A 25,987-nucleotide genomic window follows, 5' to 3' on the forward strand; every position below is an offset into this window, starting at 1 on the left:
GGCTCCCTGTGCCCCTGCCTGCTTCTCCCTCTGCTGCCGCTCTGTCTACTTGTGCACACGCGCACGCACGCTCTCTGTCAAATAAGTAAATAAAATCTTAAAAAAAAAAAAAAGAGATGGGAGCAAAGTTGAGGGGAAAGGAGCAGCAGGGAGGGAGGGAGAATGGAGAATGAAGCAGATTTGAAGGATTGTTTTCCATGGTTCTGCGAAAAGTACCACAGGTTTCCACCCTTGTTAGTGGAGCGAGGACTCCCTGGTGTGCTCTGCTGAGTTTGGGAAGCCTGTTATGACACTTCCATCTTGTTCAGGGAAACCCAGTAGAGTGGTTCGGGCTATTTTTAGATGTGAACTAACAAACAGCTGCAAAGTGGCAGCATTTCAAGGAGGGCTAGTTTATTATTTTTTTAAGATTGATTTATTTATCATAGCATAAGTGGAGAGAGGAGCAGAGAGAGAGAATCCTCGAGCAGACTCCCCACTGAGTGCAGAGACCATGGGGTGCGGGGCTCGATCCCAGGACCCTGAGATCATGACCTGAGCTGAGAACAGGAGGCCGGAGCTTGACTGACTGAGCCACCCAGGTGCCCCTAGGAGAGCTAATGAGATTACAGATCTAGAAAAGGTGGCCTGGAGCTGACATCATAAGACATTCATGTTAGTGCGTCCGATGGTTATATAAACATTTCTAACTGCTCCCACTGGAATCATTTTAGGAACTTACAAAACTGAGAAGTCTATTTTTAAGCAAATGTTTAAGTAGTTCATTGGCATCTTTTTATGTAGCTGTTTTTATTGAGTTATAATTCACTTGCTATAAAGTCATTATTTTCAAGTATACATTTCAATGTTTTTTCGTGTATTCAAAGTTATAGACCCATCATCACTGATTCCAGAATATTTTCATCAACCCAAAGAGACCCATATATGTAAGCATTCAGTCCCCACACCCCTCTTCCACGAGCCCCTGACATCCATTAATCTACATTCTGTATTTATGAATTTGTCTACTCCGGATATTTTATACAAATGGGATCACATGATGTGTGGCCTTTTTTGTCTGGTTCTTTTCACTTAAACTTCAGGATTCACTCATGTCATAGCATGTATCAGCATTTCATTCCTTTTTATGACTGAATAATATTCCATCATTTGGATGTACCTCATTTTATTTAACCATTCATTAATTGATGGAATTTGGGTGGTTTCTACTTTTTGGCTATTGTGAATAATGCTACAATAAATATTTGTGTACAAGTTCTCCTGTGAACATATGTTTTTGGTTCTCTCGGATATATACTCAGTTGTGGAATTTCTGGGTCATGGTAGCTCGGTGCTTAACTTTTTGAGGAATTGCCAACATGTTTTTCTATATAGCTATTTTTTTAAAACATTGTGTGTATGCTGTTCTTAACATGGGACCTACTGGGAGGCAGGGTTGTATCTTGAGTAAATCTATGTAACTGTTCTTGTGGCTTCATATGGTCCCAAACACACCATTAGATCCAGCTTTTCATCCAGCAAGAATTCACTGAGCACCTTTGCATCACTGTGTTGTAATACTGGGAACTGAGCAGTGAACAGAATAGAGAATGTTCCCATTGTCACAGATCTTACAGTCTGGGGCAGAAGATGGCCCTTACATATCGTATCTCAACTAAATATATAGTAAAACTGCCTTAAGTGCTCTGAAGGAAAAAGTGCAGGAAGCTTATTTAGACTTGAGGGTAGTGGGAAAGGAGTGGGCTTCACTAAATGTCCCCTGAAAGCTGAAGATCCAGAGTTTATGTAGGAGTTATCTAGGTGAGGGTGGAGGGAAAGAGTGTTCCAGTCATGGAAACATGCAGAGGATTTTGAGGCAGGAAAGAGCATGTTGCTTTCACACAGAAGGCATGGGGAGGAGGCAGAGGCAGAGGCAGGAGGTGATAGTAGAGAGTAGGCAGGAGCTGCTAATCAAGGGCCTTCTAGATGCTTGGATTTATTTTATGAGCCAAGAGGAGACAGTTGAAGAGTTTTGAGCAAGGGATGACCTAATCTTGCATATGTGTGTGTATGTGTGTAAGGATATGTGGATTGATACATATATGTAAAATCAATATATATATATTGTCACTACAGCTATACTGTAGAAATTAATGTGAAAGAGATCAAGAGTGAATGTGAGAAACTAGTCGTCAGGCTAGCTAGGACATGATGGTTGCTTGAAGTGGAAGTGCTGGTATTGGTGATGGTGGAGGAGATACAATTTGGCAGAATTTGAGATGCTTGGGGCATAAAATCAACAGGACATTTTTAGTAGTAAAAATTATTCCTGATTTTCTGGGGCACCTGGGTGGCTTAGTCAGTTAAGCATCTGCCTTTGGCTCAGGTCATGATCCCGGGGTCCTGGGATCGAGCCCCACATCAGGTTCCCTGCTCAGTGGGGAGTCTGCTTCTCTCTCCCTTTGCTCTTCCCCCTGCTCATGTTTTCTCTGTCTCTCAAAAAATAAAATCTTTAAAAAGTTGTTCCTGATTTTCAAAAAAAATTTTTTTGCAGAAGAGTATAAAAAGTAAAGAGATTAACAGTGAGGCAGATGAGCATAATAAAGCCAATGCAAATCACAATACAGCATCGTTAATGAGAGGAATTTAAGTTTCTTAGGAAGTATATTGCTACAAAAACAAGAAAACCCTACCCAAACTAATAAATGAATTTTAAAAAATTGTAAGATGACAAGGTCATTGTATGAAAGTTTAATCCATTTCTATATACTACCAATAACCAGTGGGGAATGGAGTAAAAATACCATTTAAAATATAAGAAAAAGTTATCAAATATCAATAAATAAATCTAATGAAAGACCCATCCACTGTAAATGGGAATCTGAAAGTTTTGAGAGAAAGTTAAACATATATCTGAGAGAAGTTAATGAAGATGTAAATAAATACAGAGATACAGCTTGTCCATGAATTGACTCACCCCAAATCAAAATCCCAAATCACAAAAATTAATGATTTAACTCTAAAATTTATATGGAAATGCAAAGAACTTAGAATAGCCAAAACAGTATTTAAAAAGTATGAAGTGGAGGACTTACCTAATTTCAAAACTTACCATAAAGTTAGAATAATCAAGATGGTGTATATTGATGTGACAATATGCAAAGTGATCAATAAAATAAATACAGAGTCTAGAAATGTATTTACTGTAGCACCATGTTAATTTAATTGAGAAAAGTCAAGTCTTTTTTTTTTTTTTTTTTACTTTATGGAGAAATATGTGTATTTTTTTCCCTCAAATTTTTATTTAAATTCCAGTTAACATACAGTGTAATATTAGCTTCAGGTGTAGAATTTAGTGATTCTTCACTTACAAACAGAATCTCAGATACATACTGTATGAGTCAGTGTATATGAAATGCAAGACTAATCTATGGTGACTAATTTATATTTGCCTCTGAGGATGGAGGGATGGATTTTAAAGGAGCACGAGGGATCTTTCTGGAATTCTATATCTTGTTGTGAGTGGTGGAGTCACAAGTGTTTACAATTTTCAAAACTCACTGGACAAAACACTTAAGATCTGTACCATTTGTTATGCCTCAATTAACAAAAGAAAACCTGGGAAGCGTGAGCCGGACAGTTGCCCTAAATAAGGGAGGCAGGCTGGTAGTGAAGCAGCAGGAAACCATGAATGTGGTGATAAAACAGTGAGCCCCCTGGAAAGAGGCAGCCACCCCTCTCTGCTCCGAGCACAGGCGGGAATTGACTGACCTTCTGAGCTTCCCGGATAAGCTGACGTCTTCGTTTTCATGCCAAATCTCGGTTGTAGAAATAGTGGACACTGAATTTTTAAAAACTTAAGTGTTGCAATTGGGGGGAGTGTTAACTAATACGAGATAGAATCAGAAGAAAATAAATGGCAGTGAAGGGCTGTAGCTACTATTGAACAGTATTCTTCTAATTTAAAGTACTGCAAAATTTAGCACCATTATTTACAGCGTCAGTTCATCTTGGTTATGGTCAATCAGAGCAGCACTTGGCTAGCTGTCTTTGTTGAGTACTTACTATATTATAGCTACTGGGGTAAGCCATTAAAGGGCAGAGTGCTCTCATTTATTCTTTATAACAGCTACTTTTGAGGAAGACACTGCTAAGCAGTGACAGACGACATCTAAACCCAGGGCTTTTTACTCTTTTCTCATGCCCTGACCCTCTCATGCTCAGGAAACAACATCAAAGAGCAGGTTTATTCCTGGGATCATTTGGTAAACTCTGCAGGGATTAGAGTTTTGTGTATTAGAATATACTGGTCACTTTTGGATGCCTATGGTTCCGATCCTTGACCCATAACTGTATGATACTGTAAAAATTCTAAACTTTAAAGTAAAAGTTATAGGTAGAGATATTTTATTGGAACTATTTTAGTGTTAGCACTCCAACTTGGCATTATTCTTTTTTTTAACTTAATGAAGTTGATTCACCAAAACTCACTGTAGGATAGTCATTGTTGCACTTACTCATTTGGTTAACAAGCACTGGAGTGTATTCGGTGCTAGGAGTTTTGATATGGAGGTTCTGTGGGAAAATGAATAAGAGCCCTGTGTTCAAGAATTTTGAAACAAAAAGATTGCATTTACATTAAAATAATTTATAATACTGACCACAAGACCAGTTGGTATGTCATTAATGTTAGATTTGCTATTTAACATTTTGGAGATAATTATCATTGTAATTTACTTCGGAGGGCTCAGGCTTCAACTTTTCTAATATCAAAAGAAACTGAACCTAATGTTTTATACCTATAAATTATTCATCCTGCAAATATTTACTGAGTAGCTACTTTGTGCCAGGGACCATGCTGTTTCCAGAGCAAATACTAGTTTTGCCCCGATGAAATTTACTGTCAGGATAATTTGTGGACCAAACTTGACTTATTCCTTTTCTTAAGTACTAAGTGCTGTGCTTTCTACCTCACGTTATTGTCTTTACTGTTTATTTTATCTTTTAGCGTCTTTTGTTATATTCAGTATTATGCCACAGACCCCTAGTAGGGAAGGGAAAAAAGGTGGACTGAGCAACTCTGCTGCTGTGGCACAGTAATGAAACCCTAATAAAAGACCCCTGTATCATAATTTAATAGTAATCCTCTTCTTTCATTTCTTCTCCGTAAACCAAATATGGAAACTTCTGCAATTTTGCATTATCCTATAACTAAAGGTGCAGATTCCTTATCTGTTTGTGTGTTGTTACTACTAACCAATTTGAAATCTATTTCTCCTGTGCTTGTAAATCCTTTTTTTTTTTTTTTAAACATTGCTACTGTTATGGCTTCTGAGATGTTTTTTAAGCTTGTCACTTCCTTTTCACATCATTTTTGTGGCTTCTCCAGCTGTGGCCTGTAATTCTTCTATGTACTGAAGAAAGCCCTTGTAGCACCAATGAGATTACCCTCTGTTAGCAGTGTTTCACTGTGGGATCTAAAATGTGCATAGGTTGTTTCTAATTCTTGGTATAATTTTATACATCTTTGCAGTCATAATTAATTTTTAAACCTGTAAAAATTGCTGCTAGTTAATTTTTTTGAGGCTATCCACTTAAAATGATCATTTCCTCAGAAGCAGGCTTTTGGGAAGTAGTAAAAATGTTAAAAATGTCACCTTTTCTCTTTCCAGTTTTGAGAAATGGTGCTTGGGAAATTGTGCACTGGGAAAAGGTATGCATTGATTTTTATTTTGTTCCAGAAGAATTGCATAGATGTGTACTCTAATAGATGTAATTTTTGTATATAATATAAACAAATGTCAATTCTAATATGAAAGCTATTTAGTAATTAATGTTGTAAACATACATGGATTCTTCCAATTAGTCACTTCCATTTAATAATTCTGCAATTTACTAGAAAGACTTAAAAAGTAATATTTGGAACTCTTTGTTTTTCATAGTATAATTTTGAGTATTGTTTTCATTTAACCATGAACTGTTTTGTGTTGAAACTTTTTGCTTTAACCATCTACTGTCCAAGTAAAAATAAAAATCAGAGTTCTAATATTTCATTTGCAAATTTGATTTCAAATTCATGTGTTATGACTACACCCTGCAAATTCCTTTAAAAAAAAAAAAGCTTACTAACTAAACATCATTTTCTAATGAGCGGGGAAATCATTTTCAAAAATCAAGAGATTAATATGCTTGCAGGACGTGTAACGTGGTTAGTGAGCTGAGTCATAATTTCAAGTGTTATCTAGGTGCTTTTCAGACCTCAGTTTCAAAAGGTAAGCAATTGTTACTAGTTCTCCCTTAGTTCTGGAAGACCATTAACTCTGGTCATTCACAGGCGAATATTTGTGACTTGGTGAGACTTTTGGAGGCAAGGCCACTCTCCCCGAGGGATTTTGTTTTCTGAGATTGCTGGGAACCTCCAAGGTGTGACACAGTCAGTGTACTTGCCCTCCAGTATTTCCTAGCAGGTTAAAGGCCATGCCCTTAATTCTACCCTGTGATGTACATAGTTACCTTGTATCCCTGCAGGGAATAGGATTCCCTCTCAGTTAATTGCATTTTTGTTGATTTTAAATCACTGGCCAAATAGAGATTGATATCTCCCTTTCTGGATGTTTGGAAACTCGCTACTCTCTCTCTCTGGTCTTTGACATAAAAGTAACAAAGAGGAAAATACCTTGATTGTGCTTTCCTTATTTCTGTGATAGTCACTTCTCTGAGAAGCAAGGTAAAAAATGAGAAAGCTCAAAAAACTGTTTCAAAAAAAGTTTCCTTTATGCTCTTCTTTGGGACTTGTGGATTTAAACATTTTAGAAGACTGGTAGGATGTAATCAAGTATGATAAATTGTATTACAAATGTGTTTCATTGAGTAGGTTTGTTTGGGTAATTAGCATAAACATATATCCTAATAAATTGATGTATCAGTTTCTTACCATCTTACCCAGAGTGCTTGTTCAGAAAATAAGCAAAGTCAGGAGATAAGCATCCAAAACTTCACTCTAAAATTAACTTGTTAGAACATCTTATTTTCCTGATGTCTTTTTTTTTCATTATTTCAAGATTGAGTGGATTACTGTAACTCTTCCAATTTTTCACAGACAAAAAATATTACCAGTCCATGATTACCCATAATCTCAGTATTCTCAGTGGTCTTGAAGATCAATGCCACACCTTACCTGGGCATCCCACTTTAAGAGGCAAAGGGATAAAATTTAAAGTGTTACCAAAAGTCACCCAACCAAAATGAGCTGATGTTACTTAACAGTTTGGATTAGATACTTAATTAACTAGAATAATAAAAGTTGGTTCAGTGATGAATTCAAGATAGATATTCAAAAATTAACAGCATTCTTTGCAGGCAATATCAAGTTAGAAAAATACAGTGAAAGAGAGATCTCATTCCTCGTGGCATGTGAGATGCTTACAAATAAATTTAAAATATGTATATGACCTTTGTAAAGAAAACATCAAAACTTTAGGTGTTCAAGATTCACATAAGTGGGCAAATATGTCCTATTCCTAGAAAAACTAAAAATATCAATTGTTCCAAAGTATTGATATAATCCCAGGGAAATTACTGTTCTTCCTCAAGAGTTGACTACATTATACGTCTTAATTTCAAAAATAAACAGTTGAAAAAATAGAATATTTTGGAAAAATGAACTGTGTGCAGGGATGAGTAAAATAGAGAGCGAAAGTTATTAAAATTGTGTGGATCTGTTGCAAAAATAGACATGGATGAATAGAGTAAAAATAGAATGGAAGAAAGGGGACTAGGATGCCCTGAAATAAAGCCCATTTAATATGTGATAAAAGAAAGAAAATCATTGATAAAAAGAATTATTTAATAAATGATGTTGGGATCACAGATTCACAGTTTCAGGAAATAATGCAGTTTATATCTAAGTCACATCCCATGCTAAAATAAATTCCAACTGGCTTAAAGTTAAATGTTAAAACATTGTTTTTGAAAAGCCTACAAATAGAATAAAGACTTTAATAAATATTTGGAGAAGATCAAGATCTCAAGGTCTCTGGAATTTGATCATATAAAATTTAAAACAAATACACAACAAAAATTACCACAAATAAGTAGGCACCATATGGAAAATAGTTGTACCAAGTATGACAAAAGATTGAAACTGCTGTTATATAAATAGGAAATAAAAGTTGGCAGTAAGCAAGAAACTCTATAATAAGCAACCAGACTCAGTATAATATTCAACCCAGTAATGAAAGTGGTAAATTTAAACAATATTAATGTCTCATTGGCTATATTTATACTTTACTTATACTTGAGAATTGATTGATTCCAAGGTCCCTGGAAATTTGTCGGTTTCAAATCATCCAGATTTCAGCTAAAACCTCTTTGGAATCAGAGCTTCCGTAACCAACATACAGACCATAGATTAGAAGACTTCCTCCAACCTTCCCCAACGTTCCTCCCCAAGGTATATAAAGTAGACCACAGTGGGCTGCCTTGGACATAATTTTTTTATTGTGATTCCCACTGAGGGGACAGTTCTCTCCTTCCCCCCAATAAAGTGTTATTTTGGGGTTCAGGGAAAAGTAAGGAGAGGAAAGAACAAAAAGGCTCTAACAACAACAAAAAAAGGCTTTTCTTCTCTTGATTAAGTATTGAAACTTATGTAGGTTTATTTGGCTACTGAGAGAGAGGGCACTTTCATGATATAATGGGAGTGGTTACAGTGTAACTGGGTCAAGTCCTTACTTAGTTGGAGTCATATTGTTTGCTAAAAGCTCTGTGACAAGCCTATCACTTGAATCGCTTCTAAAAAGTTTCTGGCCTTATTGTATCTTTGTCTTTAGGCCATGCTCACAAGAATGCTACCAAGTAGCAAAACTAGGAAAAGATTAAGCATTTTGGTTTTTTGTTTTTTTTATTTAAGATACAGTATTATTTTACTATATTTACTTATGCACAACCAGGCTTTGCAGACAGTCAGAGGTTTGAGTATAAGCTCTTCCAGTCACTGTGATCTTAGGCAAATAAATTAGAAGCTAAGATTCATTTCTTCCTCCCTAAATTGTGAATTATAACTAACACCTATTTCATAAGGTCATCATGAGGAGTAATGATCATATGTATGAAAGTTGGTTTTTCTGGTTGCATTGAGATTTCCTTAAATAGGGTAAAAATTGCACTGGGTAAATTCCTCCTTTTTATTTTTATGTCATAGAGAGAGAATCTGAGAAGTTGAGATGTCGATTAAGTGGATAAAATGGATGAATTTATTAAGAGAAGTCATGTAGTTGATAAAAACAAAGATACAGTGTTCATAACTTAAAGGACTGCCCCATCCTTGGCCTCACTCCTAGATAATTTTATGCCATTTTGTGTAGATAAGTGGTTTTTGTTTTCCAGTAGCCATTTTTTACTGTATTCTATGCTTAAATACAGTGGGTTGTATATTTGTAACGATCTTTCAATGCAGATAATTAACCGATTCCCAGTTTTCTTTCAGGTAAATGTTGGAGATATAGTTATAATAAAAGGCAAAGAGTATATACCTGCTGACACTGTACTTCTCTCATCAAGGTAGAGATACCTACTGATGCTCAAACAGTGTAGAGGATGGTTTCTCTACCCTGCATTGACCTTGTGATTTCTCCAAGGAAATAAGGAATAAACGAAGAATTTAAAACCTCTCTAATGATTTTGAATGAAACATTAAAAAAGATCGATTGGACTTAATGGACTCTTTCATGTTTGCCATGTAGAATAAGTGATAGGTCCTATACTGTGTAATTCAAAAGTTATAATTACAGTTAGGAGTCTACTCTCTCTGGATATGTCCAGATACTTTTCTGTGGACCACTAACTCCTAAGATTTCCTGTCATTTCTATTATATAATACATGGATTGGGTTCTGTTCATTTTATCTTGCAATCCTTGTTCATGATAAATTTCTTTATGATGCATTCACATATCCCTCCAAAGTTCCTTGATCTTTATGGTGCATTAGTACAAGAAAATGGATTAATGATTTCTTTTTTTGTCATCATACCTTTTGAAATGCCATTCACTTCCAACCAAAAAAAAAATTATTTTGCTCTTTTAAGTTCTAAGACAGAATTTTAGATAATTTTTGTTTTATTCACCTTTAAGAGAGTCATGAATTAGTATTCAGAACATATGGCACTGTTACCCTTTGAAGAATGTGATTTTCAAAATGGTTTGGGGTTTAAAAACTAAAACTAGTCCTCATATAAATTAAGAAAAACTGTTTTTTTTTTTAAATATCTTAGAGGTTGTTTATCATCATTTCCTTGGACAGTTTTATTTGTAAAATCCACATATAAATATGGACAGTGTCCTTTTTTCAAAATCTGTTTAATCAGGTCATTATTTAAAGTGATTGGATTTATAACAAGTTAGTGAAACTTAACTGAGCAATAAGAGATATCTAGAGGTGCTGGTCCACACATGGCTGTGTGAGGATGACCTTAACAGTGAACTAACTATCATTGTCTCACATCAGGTACTAGAGAAAGCTTTGCTCAGGAGAAGACAGAAAACCAGGGTTCTTCTTATCCTGGCTTCATGATTTTGAACAAAGTACTTAATCTCAGGTCTTGATTTCACATCTTTTAAAATGAGGAAGATGGAGTAAATGATCAAGCTCTAATATTTCCTGATTCTCTTTTTCATTTAAATTCAGTCATCTTTTAAGTTTTAAGGATGCCTAGCCAACAGAACGATGTGCACTTGGTGGTACTAAGTAAAAGGTTGATAAAGTAGTAGATGACTGACCATCTAAATGTCCTATGACAAAGTTCAAAATGATAGTGAAGCACTCCAGCACTTTAAGAAAGTAATGATGTTTTCCTGATTAAACCTGTCATAGAGACATAACTTACCATAGAGAGTATCATGTATGTGAACCATTACAGTATTTATTTTTTGTATGCTTAAAAGTATGGACATAGTTGACTACATTGCCCTGACTTTATACTTAATTCTGAACTAAAAGTTTTAAAAAATATTTTTCATCTCCCTCTATCCAACCCCAAAAACTCCCAGAAGGCTCGATGCTCAAATTTCTTAAAGTTTAGAACATTTTTATAGGCGTTATTTTCTCAACATTAAAAACATTCACTGGTGGCTTATAGATATTGTAGTGTAGCTATAGATATGGTAGATCAAAATAGTGTCTATATCTTTTTTTGTTTTTTGAGATTTTACTTTTAAGTAATCTCTACATCCAAAGTGGGGCTCAAACTCACAACCTCAAGATCAAGAGTTGCACGCTCCACCTACTGAGCTGGCCAGTTGCCACAATAGTTTCTATAGCTTAATATAGAATCCACAGAGATTAACTTGCTCCAAAGATGATTATTTTTTAAAAGATTATCTGATTCATTGCATTTAGTTACTTAGTAGCATTTAAAGTATAAAGCCTCTACAGTTACATATTTCTATCCCATTGGCAAAATACCACCTTTCAGGTTTGTTTGTTTTTTTCTCAAAAGGTTTTGCATTACTCTTGTGAACCTACATTAGCCTTATGAAATAGGTAGAAGTTTTGGGATGCCTGGGTAACTCAGTTGGTTAATCGTCCAGGATCTCAGCTTAGGTCTTGATCTCAGGGTTGAGAGTTTGAGCTCTGCTTTGGGCTCCACACTGGTCATGGAGCCTTCTTAACAAAAACAAACAAACAAACAAATAGGTAGAAGCTTTTGTCCTCATTTAACAGAAAGTGGAATCTTGACTTTAAGTCTTATTTTTTGCCATTTAACTTTAGCTGATGACTAGGTCAAGGTTGAGATACTTAATCCCTAATCCAATTCCTTCCTTATGCCACACTGTCCACTATCAAAATAAGGACATGGTGATTTTCACCTGCAGGTGAGCACCATTTAACAGTAAGCATAAGCAACAGTTTGTAATATTTTAATTTCCAAATATTTTTCAATTATTAATTACTAATAGTGCACCCTCTTCGAGGTAGTTTGAAATTAACGCATGAACATTGTTGAAAGTTAGTGTGTTTCATTGGTTTTCACTTTGACATGAAGAAACTGAGGTTTTAGTATATAACAAACAAATACATATATGAGTTTAGAAAGTATAAAAACCGAGTAAAATAACTCAAGCTGTTAATTCAGGTCCACACAGGTTCCTGGCATGTCTGTTTCATAAGCCTCTGGAACACTTTCCCTGGATTCAAAGGCTTACCCTTCTAAGACAATGCATCACCAAGACTTTGTTATTATTGAACAACTCAAAAGGCTGCAATTATGCCTTCTAACATCCTAAGATCCATATCTTTATAGCTTTGCATTAAAGTTAATGATATTTATACAATTAACTTTGAAAATGTTTTGGAATCATAAAATTTCTAATACTTTTCTTTTTTTTAGTGTATGGGTGGGGGCAGGGAGGACTAGTATAGTTGGTTTCTCAAAAGCCTAAAACATGGTTTCCACAATTCTTTCCTTCTTGGGTAGGAGTAGATGGCGTGAGAGTGAGGAATTGGAGAAAGGAAAATCTATAAAATAAGTAGCTCTCTGTATAAAATCATGTTTTTATTTGGTAAGAGAGTCTTGTGAATAAACTTTTGAAAATTGGGCTTAAAAGCAAGTAATCCTTGACTATATCATGTTTTCTTGGGCCTTTAGACCTGATCAAAATAAATTTTGAAAAAATTGGCATTAGACATTTTTATTAACATGTATTATTTTCTATAATAATTTCAAACTTTGTCTCTTTTGTCCATTTGTTTGGTTTTTCTTTTTTCTGTTTTTCATTTTTTTTCTGTTTTAATTATTTTAAACTGGGACCTGTAGGTGGCAGTAGGGGAAATAGTGAAAGTGACCAATGGGGAACATCTCCCAGCAGATCTCATCAGCCTTTCCTCAAGGTTAGAACCACTGAGTCGTACAGGATGTGTGTATGTGGATCCTCACCCTACAACAGAGAACAATTACACCCAAAGATGGTTGCGTTCAATGTCTCTTCCTTTAAAACTCAAAATTTTTTATACTTCTTGGAGATAGACATTTTAAAGACCTTTTATGAATACAGTGTTGAATGCTGTCTGTCCCTCAAGGGGGCAGATTCAGCTCCTGTTGTTATCAATAGGAGTCTATGAGGCATGACTGTAAAGGTAGATTTTAAATTCCTATACATCATTAACATATATTCATATTTAACAACACGCCTAAATACTAAGGCTGATTATAATACCTCTCCAGGATACTGTTTTGAACAGTGTGAAGCTTTTCATGAAATGAAGTTATTGAGAAATTGTCTTATTTTTATATTTGAAATTTTCTATAAGTCTTATAGAATCCCTTCAGCAATTATGACTGTAATTTGGGCTTATCTAGGGTTTACAGAGGACCCCCTGCACAGAGCTGGATGTTGTACATTTTGTACCGCATGCTTTGGGATCCGTTCTTATCCCACTTGTAACTAGTGGCAAAGTGCATGTTACTGTGATAAAGTTCAGCTGTCTACCAGTGTCTGTATTGTGATATGCATCTTGTTTCATTTTTCCACTTACTAATCGAAAAGCCTGCCTTGCCTCTCTGATTGTAGTTTGCGTTTTGGATGTCACCATAATTTGCTGAAATATTTATTACCTAGCATGACTCCTTATGTAAAACCTCTTGCTGCTTTTTCATAGCACTATTAAAAACTGCTTCAGTAACAGCTGTCCTAAAGGATTAAGAATGTTCTGAATTTGGATGCCTTTTATTGGCCCCACTTCAAATAGAAGTCAGCCATTTGACTTCTTAACTTCCTAGCCACTTAAAGTCGCAGAAGAATTGCTTTGTGGGGGAAAAAAAAATAGAATGTTATTCTCATTTTAATGTGAGAATGGCTTTGGATATATTGATCAGTAGTATTTTAATGCATTTTACTGCCAAAATATAGAATCTGCATTGTTCACTTAGCATTTGCTTGTCATTGTGCTTCTATATTATCAGAAGATATGTTTTATAATTTCATAAACCATTTATGTTTCAAATGTATACATGAGTAAGTTGCAAATTAGCAGCAGTTACCAGAGCCAGATTACTATTGTGATAGTAATAAAGAGCAAAATGTTGAATAAGTGATAGAATGAAAATATAAATATCAAAAAACTTCTTCAGTTGGGAAGAAAGCATCAGCCTTTATGGGAGGGGAAAAAAAAAGAAGTCCATAGAATAAACTGAAGAACTTGCCAAGTGACTTTAAAATGAATCTGTAAAACGTTTCAATGACCATATGTTTCAGCAATTTTCACAAATCTGCAGGCCACACAACTAAGCTACATGCCCATTTCTGAAACTTGGGATTAGTCTGTTTTACATATGTACAAACTGAAAGTTGATTAGAAGATTGCAGGTGTTTGGAACTGACAAAGTAGTTCCTAACTTTGAAGACATATGCTAATCTGAGATTACATTTGGAGTTACTTATATGATGTTAATTAGGTTTACTGTATAACCACGTGTTCATGAGATTGATATCACTCCAGAACACTTCTGATACTCGAGGATCCGATTATACAAGTAGATGGCAAATTCACCTGTCTGTAATTGCTGGGCATGTAAAGTCAGTTTGTGAAGGGGAAGGACATAAACAGTCCAGGGTACACAGACCCCTGCCGCCAGCCGCTGCTCACCACACTTCCCAAAAACACTCTGGTGGGGCCTCATGAAGTGGATCTTCTAGGTTCAGGTCAAGGAGCAACATGGCCAAGTTGACTGGCTTTAGTTTCAGTATTTTCTCCCAGGAGAATCTCTGAAATGACCTTAAGAAATAGAACAGGAGCAGAAAAAAGAAAACAGAGGGAGAAGAGTGCTTATCTACTTTCATTTTAAAATCTGTTCATACAGTTTTTTAAAGTAGCCTTAAAATGTAAATATTATGATTCGTAGGATTCTATTCATCTTTTCTTAAAAGGTAGTAAAGGCAAATTTGCGGAAGCAGCAATCTGGAGTTCTCTAATCAAACACTTTCCTTAACCAATTTATACATGGGCTACAAGCATGAAATCTCACTTGATATTTTTGAGCTGAAGATAAATCTGGACACAAACTACTTTACATTTCAGATACAGTCTGTGTTGTGTCTATATGGAGGAGCAATTTAAGTATCCTATGACAGATCTAATCATTTACATTATCTTGAAGATCAGTACTGATTGTCAGGAAATTGCTTTTTGGTCGTTCTAGTTGAAAAGCTGATCCATGGATTGTCATGCATGGGTTCTGCCTCCCAGCATTTAGTAGTTAGAATGAAAATCATCGAGAAACTAGACGGGCTAGAGCTTTGTTTAGAACAAAAGGCTTCAGTGAGTCTAAGCATTTAAATAAGTTATTATGTTTTCCTTCCCCCACTAAATCTTTTTGCTTTTCAATTTTAAACAACAGCGAGCCCCAGGCCATGTGCTACATTGAAACATCCAACTTAGATGGTGAAACAAACCTGAAAATTAGGCAGGTAAGATCTAATTCAGGTTTATATAATGTTTGCTGATTTATTACATGGAATCAAGAGCTTTATTTCTGTTATTGTCTTGAAGTAATCCTCTCTAATTGCAAGTACTTTCTCATTGAGCCGCTATGAGGATACGTCAAGTATAATGGAAGACTCAAATTTACTTGACTGATTAACTATGGTCCATCATCTAGATACTATTTGTAATATTTTTAATATTTGATGTAATAGCCAACCCTGATAATAATACTAGTAGTTCTAAGTGCCTTGACAGGGGTTCACTTATTTATTTTCCCTATTCCCCTGGACCAAATCATGGTTTGGCTTTGCTATATTGAAAAGACAGAGTTTCCATTGCTTGTTCTAAAAGTCTCACTAATCTCAGGGAATAGTTTTAGATTTCTATATTTGCTTCACATACCATCCCTGACAGAAAGCAACAGTCATTTAAAGGGACTTTTAAAAATGTACTCCCTTGGGCGCCTGGGTGGCTCAGTTGGTTAAGCGACTGCCTTCAGCTCAGGTCATGATCCCAGGGTCCTGGGATCGAGCCCCACATCGGGCTCCCTGCTCATCAGGGAGCCTGCTTCTCCCTCTGACCCTCTCCCCTCTCATGCTGTTTCTCTCCTGCTCACTCTCTAATAAATAAATAAATAATCTTTAAAAAAAAAATGTACTCTCTTGGGTTCTAGGTGAATGAATGATGGAAATAACAGTGGGAAGGTTGGGATGTGGTAGAAATAGGTCATCATAGCACCTGAACTCAGAGGGCCCTGGGAAACAGGGGCCTGTCCGCTTCCAGCTAGTAGAGTCTAGTTGGCCAGGAGGAAGAACCATTTCTGAGTTTTCCTTCTCTGTGGACTGAAAGAACAGAAACATACTGACTCTTCTTTGGACATAGATTCTGTTTATTTTGCATTCCCTTTTTTGAGATTCAGCAGACAGACTGTATAGTGCTAAATATTAATTTTATTTTTGGAAGCAAACAGTTCTTTGAGGACTTCAAAATATCTTTGCAGACAAGTTTATAGTCTCAAATATGTTTTCGAACTGTCACAAAAGCTGCCCTGCTCTTGTGTTAAAGCAGAGAGGAAGGTATCCTCTTAACTATGGTTTGGCAAAGAGTATTGTATAAGGGGGGAGACTTGCTTGTAAAGTAGTGGGATCTCTTAGATCTTAAGGCCTAGATGAATTCAGAATCCCCCCTCCCTCACTCCCACATGCAACTCATTTAATCTTTTGCTTATTTAAAAATTTCTAAACAGGGCTTACCAGCAACATCAGATATAAAAGACATTGACAGTTTGATGAGAATTTCTGGCAGAATCGAGTGTGAAAGTCCAAACAGACATCTGTACGATTTTGTTGGAAACATAAGGCTTGATGGACATAGGTACGTAAAATTGGTAAATTTTCATAAAAACACAGAACTCACTGTGTCTCAAGTGTATTGCTGAGTGTTTTCCAAGCCTGGATACATATTCTTTTCTCATGCTCTAACTTTGAATGCTCAAAGCCTCTTTCTTAAGCATTTCTATATTACTTTCCACCAAGAGTCTTTTTGCAGAAATGTTAGCTCTTAACGCTATGCATTTGGTACAGCTGAAGACTTCCTCAGGATTCCTGCCAAACTGACAATTGGATGTTTTCAGGGACATTCCAGGCTTCTGGCACATTGTTTAGTGGCTTATTCTTTGGCCAGAATACTTATGTTATAGGCCTATCTGCAGTCTCCATGGCTTGAGTCCTTACCTGTGATCTACAGGTGCCTCAAGGAGTTTAGACTCTACTCCCCCAAGGAGTTCATTGTACTGGATAATTTCTTCTTCTCTGTATCATTTCATATGCTCCTTTCTAGGCCATGTTAATCAATTGTATTTATCTTTGCCATCACCTGATTCCTGCTCTTCTTCCCTTCCCACTTGTCTTTCCTGCCTCTTCCCTCATTGATTGAACCAGTATTAAGCACCTAGTGGACTAGGCTAGTTACAGGTGTTAAGGAGACTGCAACAAGCAAAAGAGATAAATATACCTGCCTTTGTGAGCTTACTTTCTTGCAGTAAGGGAAGGGCAAACAGACAAACAATAAAATGATAAATAAGAAAATTTTATACTGTATTAGAGAGTGATAAATGCTTTGGAAAAAAAATAGCACAGGACAAGGCAGATTGGGAGTCCTTGGGAGGGAATCACTTTGAGTTAGGATTGTTAAGTAAGCCTCATTCAGCAGGTAACATTTGAGCCAGGTGAGTAGGAAGTAAGGAAGTTAGCCGTTCACATATCTGAAGGGAGACCGAAGGAATAGTGCAAATTATTAGATTATTATATCATCTTAAAGTGGGAAAGCACCTGGAGTAGTTTTGGAATTTCATGGAGGCCAGCATGGTTGGAGTGGAGTCACCAAGAAAGAATAATAAAAGAAAGACCATGCAAAGCTTTGAAGGCTATTGTAGGGTGTTGCTCTGAGTGAAATGGGGATCCATTAGAGGGTTTAGGGGGGATATCAGCAATTCAGTTTTGGACTTAATAAGTTTGTGTCAGGGAGGCAGATGAATACGTAAGCCTGAAGTTTGGGATAGAGGCCTGGGTCCTGAGACAGATTTGGGAATAGTTGGCATAGATAATTAAAGCCATGGAAGTAGATGAAATCACTGAGGGTGAAGGGGTATGGATAGAAAGTTGAGGAGTCCCAAGGACTGTCCTAAGACTCTGGAACATTAAGGCTGAGAAAAGAGGAGGGACCAGCCAAAGAAACCAAAATCAGGTTGGTAGGAAGGTAGCCAAGACAGAGTGAGGAAACTCTACCATGGCAGAGGGAGTGACTAAAGTGGGTCAGATGTTGCTGCTGGTCAAGTGCCCTGAGGCTGAGAATTAACAGTTGGATTTAGCAAGTAGAAATCCTTGAGCTTGGTTAGAACTGGTGGAGCCTGAGGAAGTAAATCTGAGATAGTGGATAGGGTTGAAAATACCCGGGTAAGACAGATTTTCTGAGGAGCTTTGTTGCAAAAGGGAGCAGAAATGGAGTAGCACTTGGCAGGAAGGGTGGGGTCTTTCCGATCTCCCTCTTCTTCCTCCCTTCCCTTCCCCCCTGACTCCTCTACTTTACAATATACCTTACCTACCAGGTAGATGTAGCGGACAGCTAAATGCACTAGTTCCTTCCACCAGCCTGAGAGATTGTCAGTGCTTTCATTATTTTGTAACTGCATTATTACAGTATTTGGATTCTAAAGGACATTTGAAATATACCCTAAACTGTCATCGTCATTCTGATCCACCAAAAACTTTCCTGTAATTTGTGAAGTAATTATATATTGTTCTAAAATTTGCACAGAGTGACCTCACAAAGTGAACATATGGTTATAGACTAATAATAGAGTTGGCCCTTTATATGAGTAATGTTTCTAGAGTCTGACATTCTTAACTGGCCAGGTTCCATTTCTTATCAGTTCCCCATCAAAATCAATGCCAAGCAAATCCACACAGTGGAAGAGAAACTTTGTATGATCGTGCCAAGATTTAGGGTACAGATAGAATTTATATAATATGCTTTAAAATATATGAAAGGTGGAAACATACCTTTGTATTTGTAGCACATTTGACGTTTACAGTGATTACCCAGAGTTCTTGGAGCCCCTTTGTTTGGAATTAGTGTTCTTTGATTCCATTTTTAAGGATGAGAGTCATTGTCTAATGCCAGAATTTTTGGAATTCCAATTCTGATGAAATCTAATAACTAATTCCTATTGAGTCCTTATAATTGAAAAGTAGTATTTTTTTTTTTTGCTTTTGAAGAGTTTGTACCTAATTCCAATCAATCCACACCACAAATGCTGAGGCGACATTTGTCCTATTAGACCCCATTGTATACGTGAGGGACAGTTGGCACATATGTACCCCAGAACATCATCTAGCAGCTTCCCAAGAACTTCTTGGAAATGTACTTTAGACCCAAGGTCCCCTCCCAACTCTGAAGTACACCCCAAATCTTGAGATATACACAAGAGGGGTTCCCTTCCAGATGGGTCTGAAAGGCATGCTGTTCTACAGAAAGAATGAGAATTATAGACGCTGTATTCTTTTTCTAAATTGACATACACTGTTTCCTAAGGGTTTCTTTAAGTAGAGGCCTTCAGGTGCTGTTATTACCCACCCATCTGGATTGATTTCACCTGAGCCAGTGACCCTCACATAGTTCCTGAAAGAAGGTCCAAGGCCCAAGCCGCTGCTAGCTTTAGACACCTACCAGACCATAAAAAGCCCCCCAGAAATGAAAGATTCAATCTCACTTTGCCTTTACTGGCCAAGAATTCTGTGTTCTTTGGAGACTTTTCTTAGGAGGTTTCCTCCTTTTTCCAGAAGTTTTTTTTTTTTTTTTTAATGTATTTTTCTTTATATTTGACATTTCTTTCTTGCTTTTTTTATACTAAAACGAAGACATAGTGATAGGAATCCTTGAGCTATTACATCTCGTATAGTACATTTCCATCAAGAATCCCACTATATCTGTGATAACTTGTACCATTCTGATATCTCTGTGTGAGGTTGTGTCAACCAACAATTTACCATAGTGGGTAGTTTTACCAAGAACCAACAAAAGACCCAATTTGGCCTTTATTCATGAAAAAATGTGGTTTAAATGATATGGAATGGATATCCTCAATTTGCTGTCATTTCAGAAGAAAGTTTAAGACTTGTTAGATGCTTATCATTGATTAGAAACTTATTCACAGTTCTTGGAGAATTGAAATTCAAATACAAAAAATTACCCTAGAGATTTTAAATACAGGACTTATGTCTGTACGGTGGGGATGGCAATGCAAATGTATGATGAGATCTGTGTATTTACCTTGCCTTGTCTTTTTTATGAACCTTTATTATGCACAAAGCTATTTTTAATTAGGTGTGGGAGGGGGAGCAGATCCCCTAACCTCACCACTTCCAAACATCTCAGAAACCTAAACAGACTTGCTAAATCAGGAAAAGTCTTAAATAGGTTTGAAAATTAGCCTCTGAATTTAAAAACATTGCCTACTATCTTGGATTGTGAAGTTGTAGGAAATGGCTGGTTGGGTGCTAGGGAGAAGCAACCGAACTGCTTCCCTCCAGCTGTCCTTGTGTAAAAAAAATTATTCTTACTGGTAGGAAAATTACTTCTTTTCTAAAAATAAAGTAAATGTGAGAAGGGCTATTTTAGTAGCAGAACCTTCGTTGGAACTATGTAGTAGCCATAGAATTCTTAAGCATTTTGGAAAATGTTGTTTCTAATGTCAACATCATCTATCATAGCACTGTCCCCCTGGGAGCAGATCAGATTCTTCTTCGAGGCGCCCAGTTGAGAAATACACAGTGGGTTCATGGAGTAGTTGTCTACACTGGACATGACACCAAGCTGATGCAGGTGGGATTTTTTATCTATGAAAACCTTGTGGACCTATTCTCTTGAAAATGCGCTATTTGTAGCTCTCTATGCAGTAGTCCCAAACATAGCAGACCATCTGTCACAGATTCCAGAGCCCCACTCTGTACGTTCAGAATCTCGTTCTTCAGTGTTTGGGGCCATAAAATGGCTCATGCACGCAAAAATACGGGAAAGTTTCATCAGAGATCAACAGTGCGTGAACTCTTAATGATTTTATGTATTGGTCCTCTGGCAACATTTACTCACCATTGCAGTGGTAGATACTAGTTGTCTATGCAATGATGAGTGCTCTACATTAAAGTATTTGTCTTATACAGTGATCAAATTTTAGAACTGTTTTCATTTTTTCGTAAAATTCAAAGAAGAGGGGCGCCTGGGTGGCCCAGTCGTTAAGTGTCTGCCTTCAGCTCAGGTCATGATCCCAGGGTCCTGGGATGGAGCCCCGCCTCGAGCTCCCTGCTTGGCAGGAAGCCTGCTTCTCCCTCTCCCACTCCCCCTGCCTGTGTTCCCTCTCTCACTGCTTCTCTCTGTCAAATAAATAAATGAAATCTTTAAAACAAATAAAATTTTAAAAAATTAAAAGAATTTGTGAGCCAAATGTTGACCTTTTTTGGTAGCATTTTTATGGTAAGCCATTTCTAATCAGCTTTAGTCTTAGCACTTGTAATGTTTACACGTGCCTGAGGATGCTTCTTCTCTGTCATAATATCATGAGTGTTCAGGGGTTAGATGGGTGGGCAAAACTATTTTAAGATACTAAATGAAAATCTGCTTTAAGGTCTGATAACTTTGTAAACTGTAAAGTCACGGAGATGTTATCAACAGGCAAATGGGACTGCTATTAATGATTCTACCCTAACCATAATGATTCCACCCTTAACCATTCTATAAATTCTGTAAACCATTATTTTATATCTATGATGACATTGAATTTTCTGTCCTATGGATGCCTTGGTTAGCAGTGATGTAGCATGATCGTTGTTATCATTAACGCAGCTAAGGAAACTTACTTCAGTTATTCTTTATAGCCAGGACTACTTAGATTGTTGCTGTTACTGAATGCCACCAGAAATCTGGAAACCAGAGATCCTTTAAGCATACTTTGGAACTTCCAGGTCTCTGGTTATGGGTGCGTAGGCCACCTCCTCTGCCTCTCTTCCTGAGCTGAGCTGCTAAATGCCTCTCATCTACCCTCTTTGCTTAAGTAGTCAAGTAATGCCTTGTTCATCTTCCTGCCACAATGCGAAAGTTACGTCTCTAAAAGGAATATTATTTCCTTCTCTTATTATTATTGTTTTACATCCTAGAAAAAGGCTTGGTGGTATAGTGGCCTTTAGGGGAAAAAAAAAAAAAAAAGGTCGTTAACATTTGACAGCTTATTACATCTGTGATTTTTTTTCTGTATGATTTTCAGGTGCCTACCCATGTCTAGATTTTGAGTTGTGACTGACTTTGTCATCTTCATCAAAATACCAAATATACATTACTAAATCTATTTGTACACGTTTTTTATTGCTCATCTTGTTTCTTTTTACAGAATTCAACAAGTCCACCACTTAAACTCTCAAATGTGGAACGGATTACAAATGTACAAATTTTGATTTTATTTTGTATCTTAATTGCCATGTCTCTTATCTGTTCTGTGGGCTCAGCCATTTGGAATCGGAGGCATTCTGGGAAGGACTGGTATCTCAACCTAAACTGTAAGCATTAAAGTGCCTATGGTATTTATTTTTTCTTTCATTAAAACATGTATTTGTTTCACAGCTGATGGGATTTCCTATAATTCCTAAAAAGAAAACCTTATTGCCACAATAACTGGGCATTTAATTTTATTTTTCAATGCAATTTCCAGTAAAAGAAAGTAAAATGTTGTTAGTCTTTAAAATTTCAGAATCCTTAAATATATAATGATTACTCTAGAGTAGTATAAAATGTTAGTTTATTAATATTATTTTTGTTAATGTTATTCATTCTTTTAAAATATTTTAACACAGGTGGTTAGATAGCTACCTGGTGAATAAAGCAGATTGATTATATTTAAAGCACATGCTTGTAAAATGTTTAAATTTACTGTACTTTCATTTGAACTCATGAATGCAGTAAATTCCATATTAATGGTCATCTTGTCTTAGGGAAAGTCCTATTAAATAGGTTCTTTTTGGACCATCTATCCTTTTACTATTGTGGGGATGTACCATCCCTGAATATTTCTGGAAAATAAGTTTGCATTGCCTTTTTTTTTTATTATGTTAATCACCATACATTACATCATTGGTTTTTGATGTAGTGTTCCACGATTCATTGTTTGCATATAACAACCAGTGCTCCATGCAATTCATGCCCTGAGTACTTAACCAATAAATACTTACTTTCCAAAAGCGTGAAAGCAAATTCTAGTAAACCTTGTAGCAAAATTGAGTTTTTTCAGTTTTTATCATATTGATTTGGTCTGTGGCTACTCCAACTTTTTTTACATTGATTTACTATTTCAACATTAGAACTGTTAGGACTCCCATTAGTTTGTTTCTTAAGATACTTTACAGTGTGTCTGCCATAGCAGTTCTATTTTCATTATTGAAGAGGAAGGGTATAATTTGCCTAGGGTACAGCCCTACATTGTTTTTGCTGTTTGGATTAGTTTTGCTGCTGTTTTGTTTGATCGCTCTTAAGGCATGCTTTAAATCAGGAGTGCTTTTTAAGAATTTACATAACAGTGATTTTGCCCAATGGAGAGTTTACATTTATAAACCCACAGTCCTGTCCCCGATACCTCTAAACTTCCTGTTTGGAACAGGATTTGAAATACTTAGCAGTGCTTTCATTCGTTAGTACCATTATGAAGTTCTTAATAGTACTAACAATATACGGAACACGGAAAGTGCTGCTCCATCCTGAATGTATTTGAGAATAAGGATATGCTATCAGCACCGTATTCCTCCCAAACTATCTAGAGATGTTGTGTAATATGGAAAATTTCTGTTATGCTCAAGTTCTGGTCAATGCAAATGAAATCTATAAAACTACAAATGACTTTCTTCCCACCTCCCCCAACAGATGGTGGTGCTAATAATTTTGGACTGAATTTCTTGACCTTCATCATCCTTTTCAACAATCTCATTCCTATCAGCTTGTTGGTTACATTAGAAGTGGTGAAATTTACCCAGGCATACTTCATAAATTGGGTAAATATGAATTATTGTTTTTCATCATTCTAAGTATGTTTTGTCTTTTTTTTTTTTTTTTTGGATAGGGTCTTTTAAAGATCTTAATTTTTTTTTAAGTAATCTCTACACCCAGTGTGGGGTTAGAACTCATGACCCCATGATCAAGAGTCGCACACTCCACCGACTGAACCAGCCGGGCACCCCGCCTCATAATGTCCTTTGATCTCTCAGAAACAAAATCTTAATTATACCTTAACTTTTATTGACTGCAAGATGACATTTCAAAATATTTTTGACTCTAATATAATTATAACAAATTCATTTGACATGTAAAAATCAATAGCAAAAACTCTTTATCTCAGAATCATACAAGTTTACAGACCAGACATTCTGGAAAACTAGGTCTCCAGTTAAGGAAACCTATTTTGGGTTATATAGTGTGTCTTGGGGAAAAGGAGAACCATGAGGTTTGGAGTTAAAATATCTGGATTATTGTTGTAGTTCTATATTTACTAGCTGTGTGAACTTTGCCAAGCCACCTGACTTCTTTGAGACTTATTTTCTTGGGCCTTTAGATAGGAATGGTAAAACATGCTTTACCAGCATCTCACGGTGGTAATACAGAGCAAAGGACTCTCACAACATAGCAAACAGCCTCCTAAACAATTGAGTACTGTAGAAATAATACTGTATTCACTGCTTGTAACAACTAGGCTGTCATGTTTTATATACCTATGTAGTTTATTCTTCCCCACTGTAAACAAATTCAGCTGTGCTTAATTTTTTTCTTCTCAAATTTTTTTTTAATCTTGGAAAAATGTGCTGGATATCTGTTTCCTAAATATTTTGTTTATAAAATGTGTTGTTAGTTTTATTTTACCAAAGTTAAAATTAATGAATTTATGTAAATTAAATAAGCCTTCAGACTTAATCTGCCAGAAAGTTTAATTTTTCTTTTATTTTGGGAAATTTTGGTATTATCTTTCGATGTTATCTTTTTAAATTATTTAAAAGTCTTTCAAGTGAACAATATTAGGATTTTTAAAAATATAACCGGTAATACTTTTGCCACTGCTCATTACCTTCCCGTGAAATGATCCAACTCAGCTGTAGAATTGCCTAATTCATTGGTGGAAGACCAGTATAATTTAGAAACCTAAAATGAGCTGCAGTTGTGGCTTATTTCATGCAGGAAATGTGTTGCTGAAAAATTATGTAATAAAATTTGTGTAAATAAAATTAAAACCTTTTGAGGTCTCCCACTTTACAATAAGAAATCATAAGGTGACTCATTTTGAAAATCAAATAACTAGTCAGTCACTTTATTATTTTTTACTTAGGTTTTCAAAAATAATATTTGCTTCAAATAATGACATAATTTGAGTGTTGGAGCAACCCAGCAGGCTTATCCTTCTCAACCACCTTTCTATTGTACAGAGATTCTGTAACATTGCTGACAGTTCTTCACTCACCAGACAGCTCTTCTGTGTGTGGAAATGAGATTAATAACTGCCCCCCTTTGATACTGGTTCTACCTGATCTTTTATGAAAATGTCTAATCGTGTTTCTGAATGATAGCCTTGTAAAGTATTAGAACTCAGCTTGGGGTGCCTGGGTGGCTCAGTCGGTTAAGCATCCCACTCTTGGTTTCAGTTCAGGTTGTGATCTCACATGATCACATGTGGGTCATGAGATCAAGCCCTGCATCGGGCTCCGTGCTCATTGAGGAGTCTGCTTGAGATTCTCTCTCTCCCTCCCCACCCACTCGCACGTGTACACTCTCTCTCTAAATAAATCTTTTTTAAAAAAAAAGACCTCGGCTACTATGCCTATTCTTCTATCACATCTTCCTTCATCTCTTTCTGTTCCTTATTAGACTTGATTTCCAACTTACTCCCCGTTCCATTCATTCCTCTCTGAACATTGCTCAGTTGTTTAATATCCTTCTTAAAACATGGCA

At 36.3% G+C, this 25,987-nt stretch overlaps 1 protein-coding gene across 1 annotated transcript in view; it reads left to right on the forward strand.

Moving 5' to 3' along the window:
* The window catches only part of ATP8A1 (ATPase phospholipid transporting 8A1), a 222,138-nt gene that overhangs the window by 52,148 nt on the left and 144,003 nt on the right, over nt 1-25,987 (forward strand). The window contains exons 6-12 of the mRNA XM_044912996.1: nt 5,652-5,692; nt 12,792-12,865; nt 15,372-15,441; nt 16,704-16,831; nt 20,728-20,839; nt 22,398-22,563; nt 23,918-24,045. Coding sequence (XP_044768931.1) covers nt 5,652-5,692; nt 12,792-12,865; nt 15,372-15,441; nt 16,704-16,831; nt 20,728-20,839; nt 22,398-22,563; nt 23,918-24,045 — 719 coding nt within the window. The remainder of the gene's footprint in view (nt 1-5,651; nt 5,693-12,791; nt 12,866-15,371; nt 15,442-16,703; nt 16,832-20,727; nt 20,840-22,397; nt 22,564-23,917; nt 24,046-25,987) is intronic.

This window comes from Neomonachus schauinslandi, chromosome 2, assembly GCF_002201575.2.
Source record: "Neomonachus schauinslandi chromosome 2, ASM220157v2, whole genome shotgun sequence".
NCBI classification, from domain to species: Eukaryota; Metazoa; Chordata; class Mammalia; order Carnivora; family Phocidae; genus Neomonachus; species Neomonachus schauinslandi.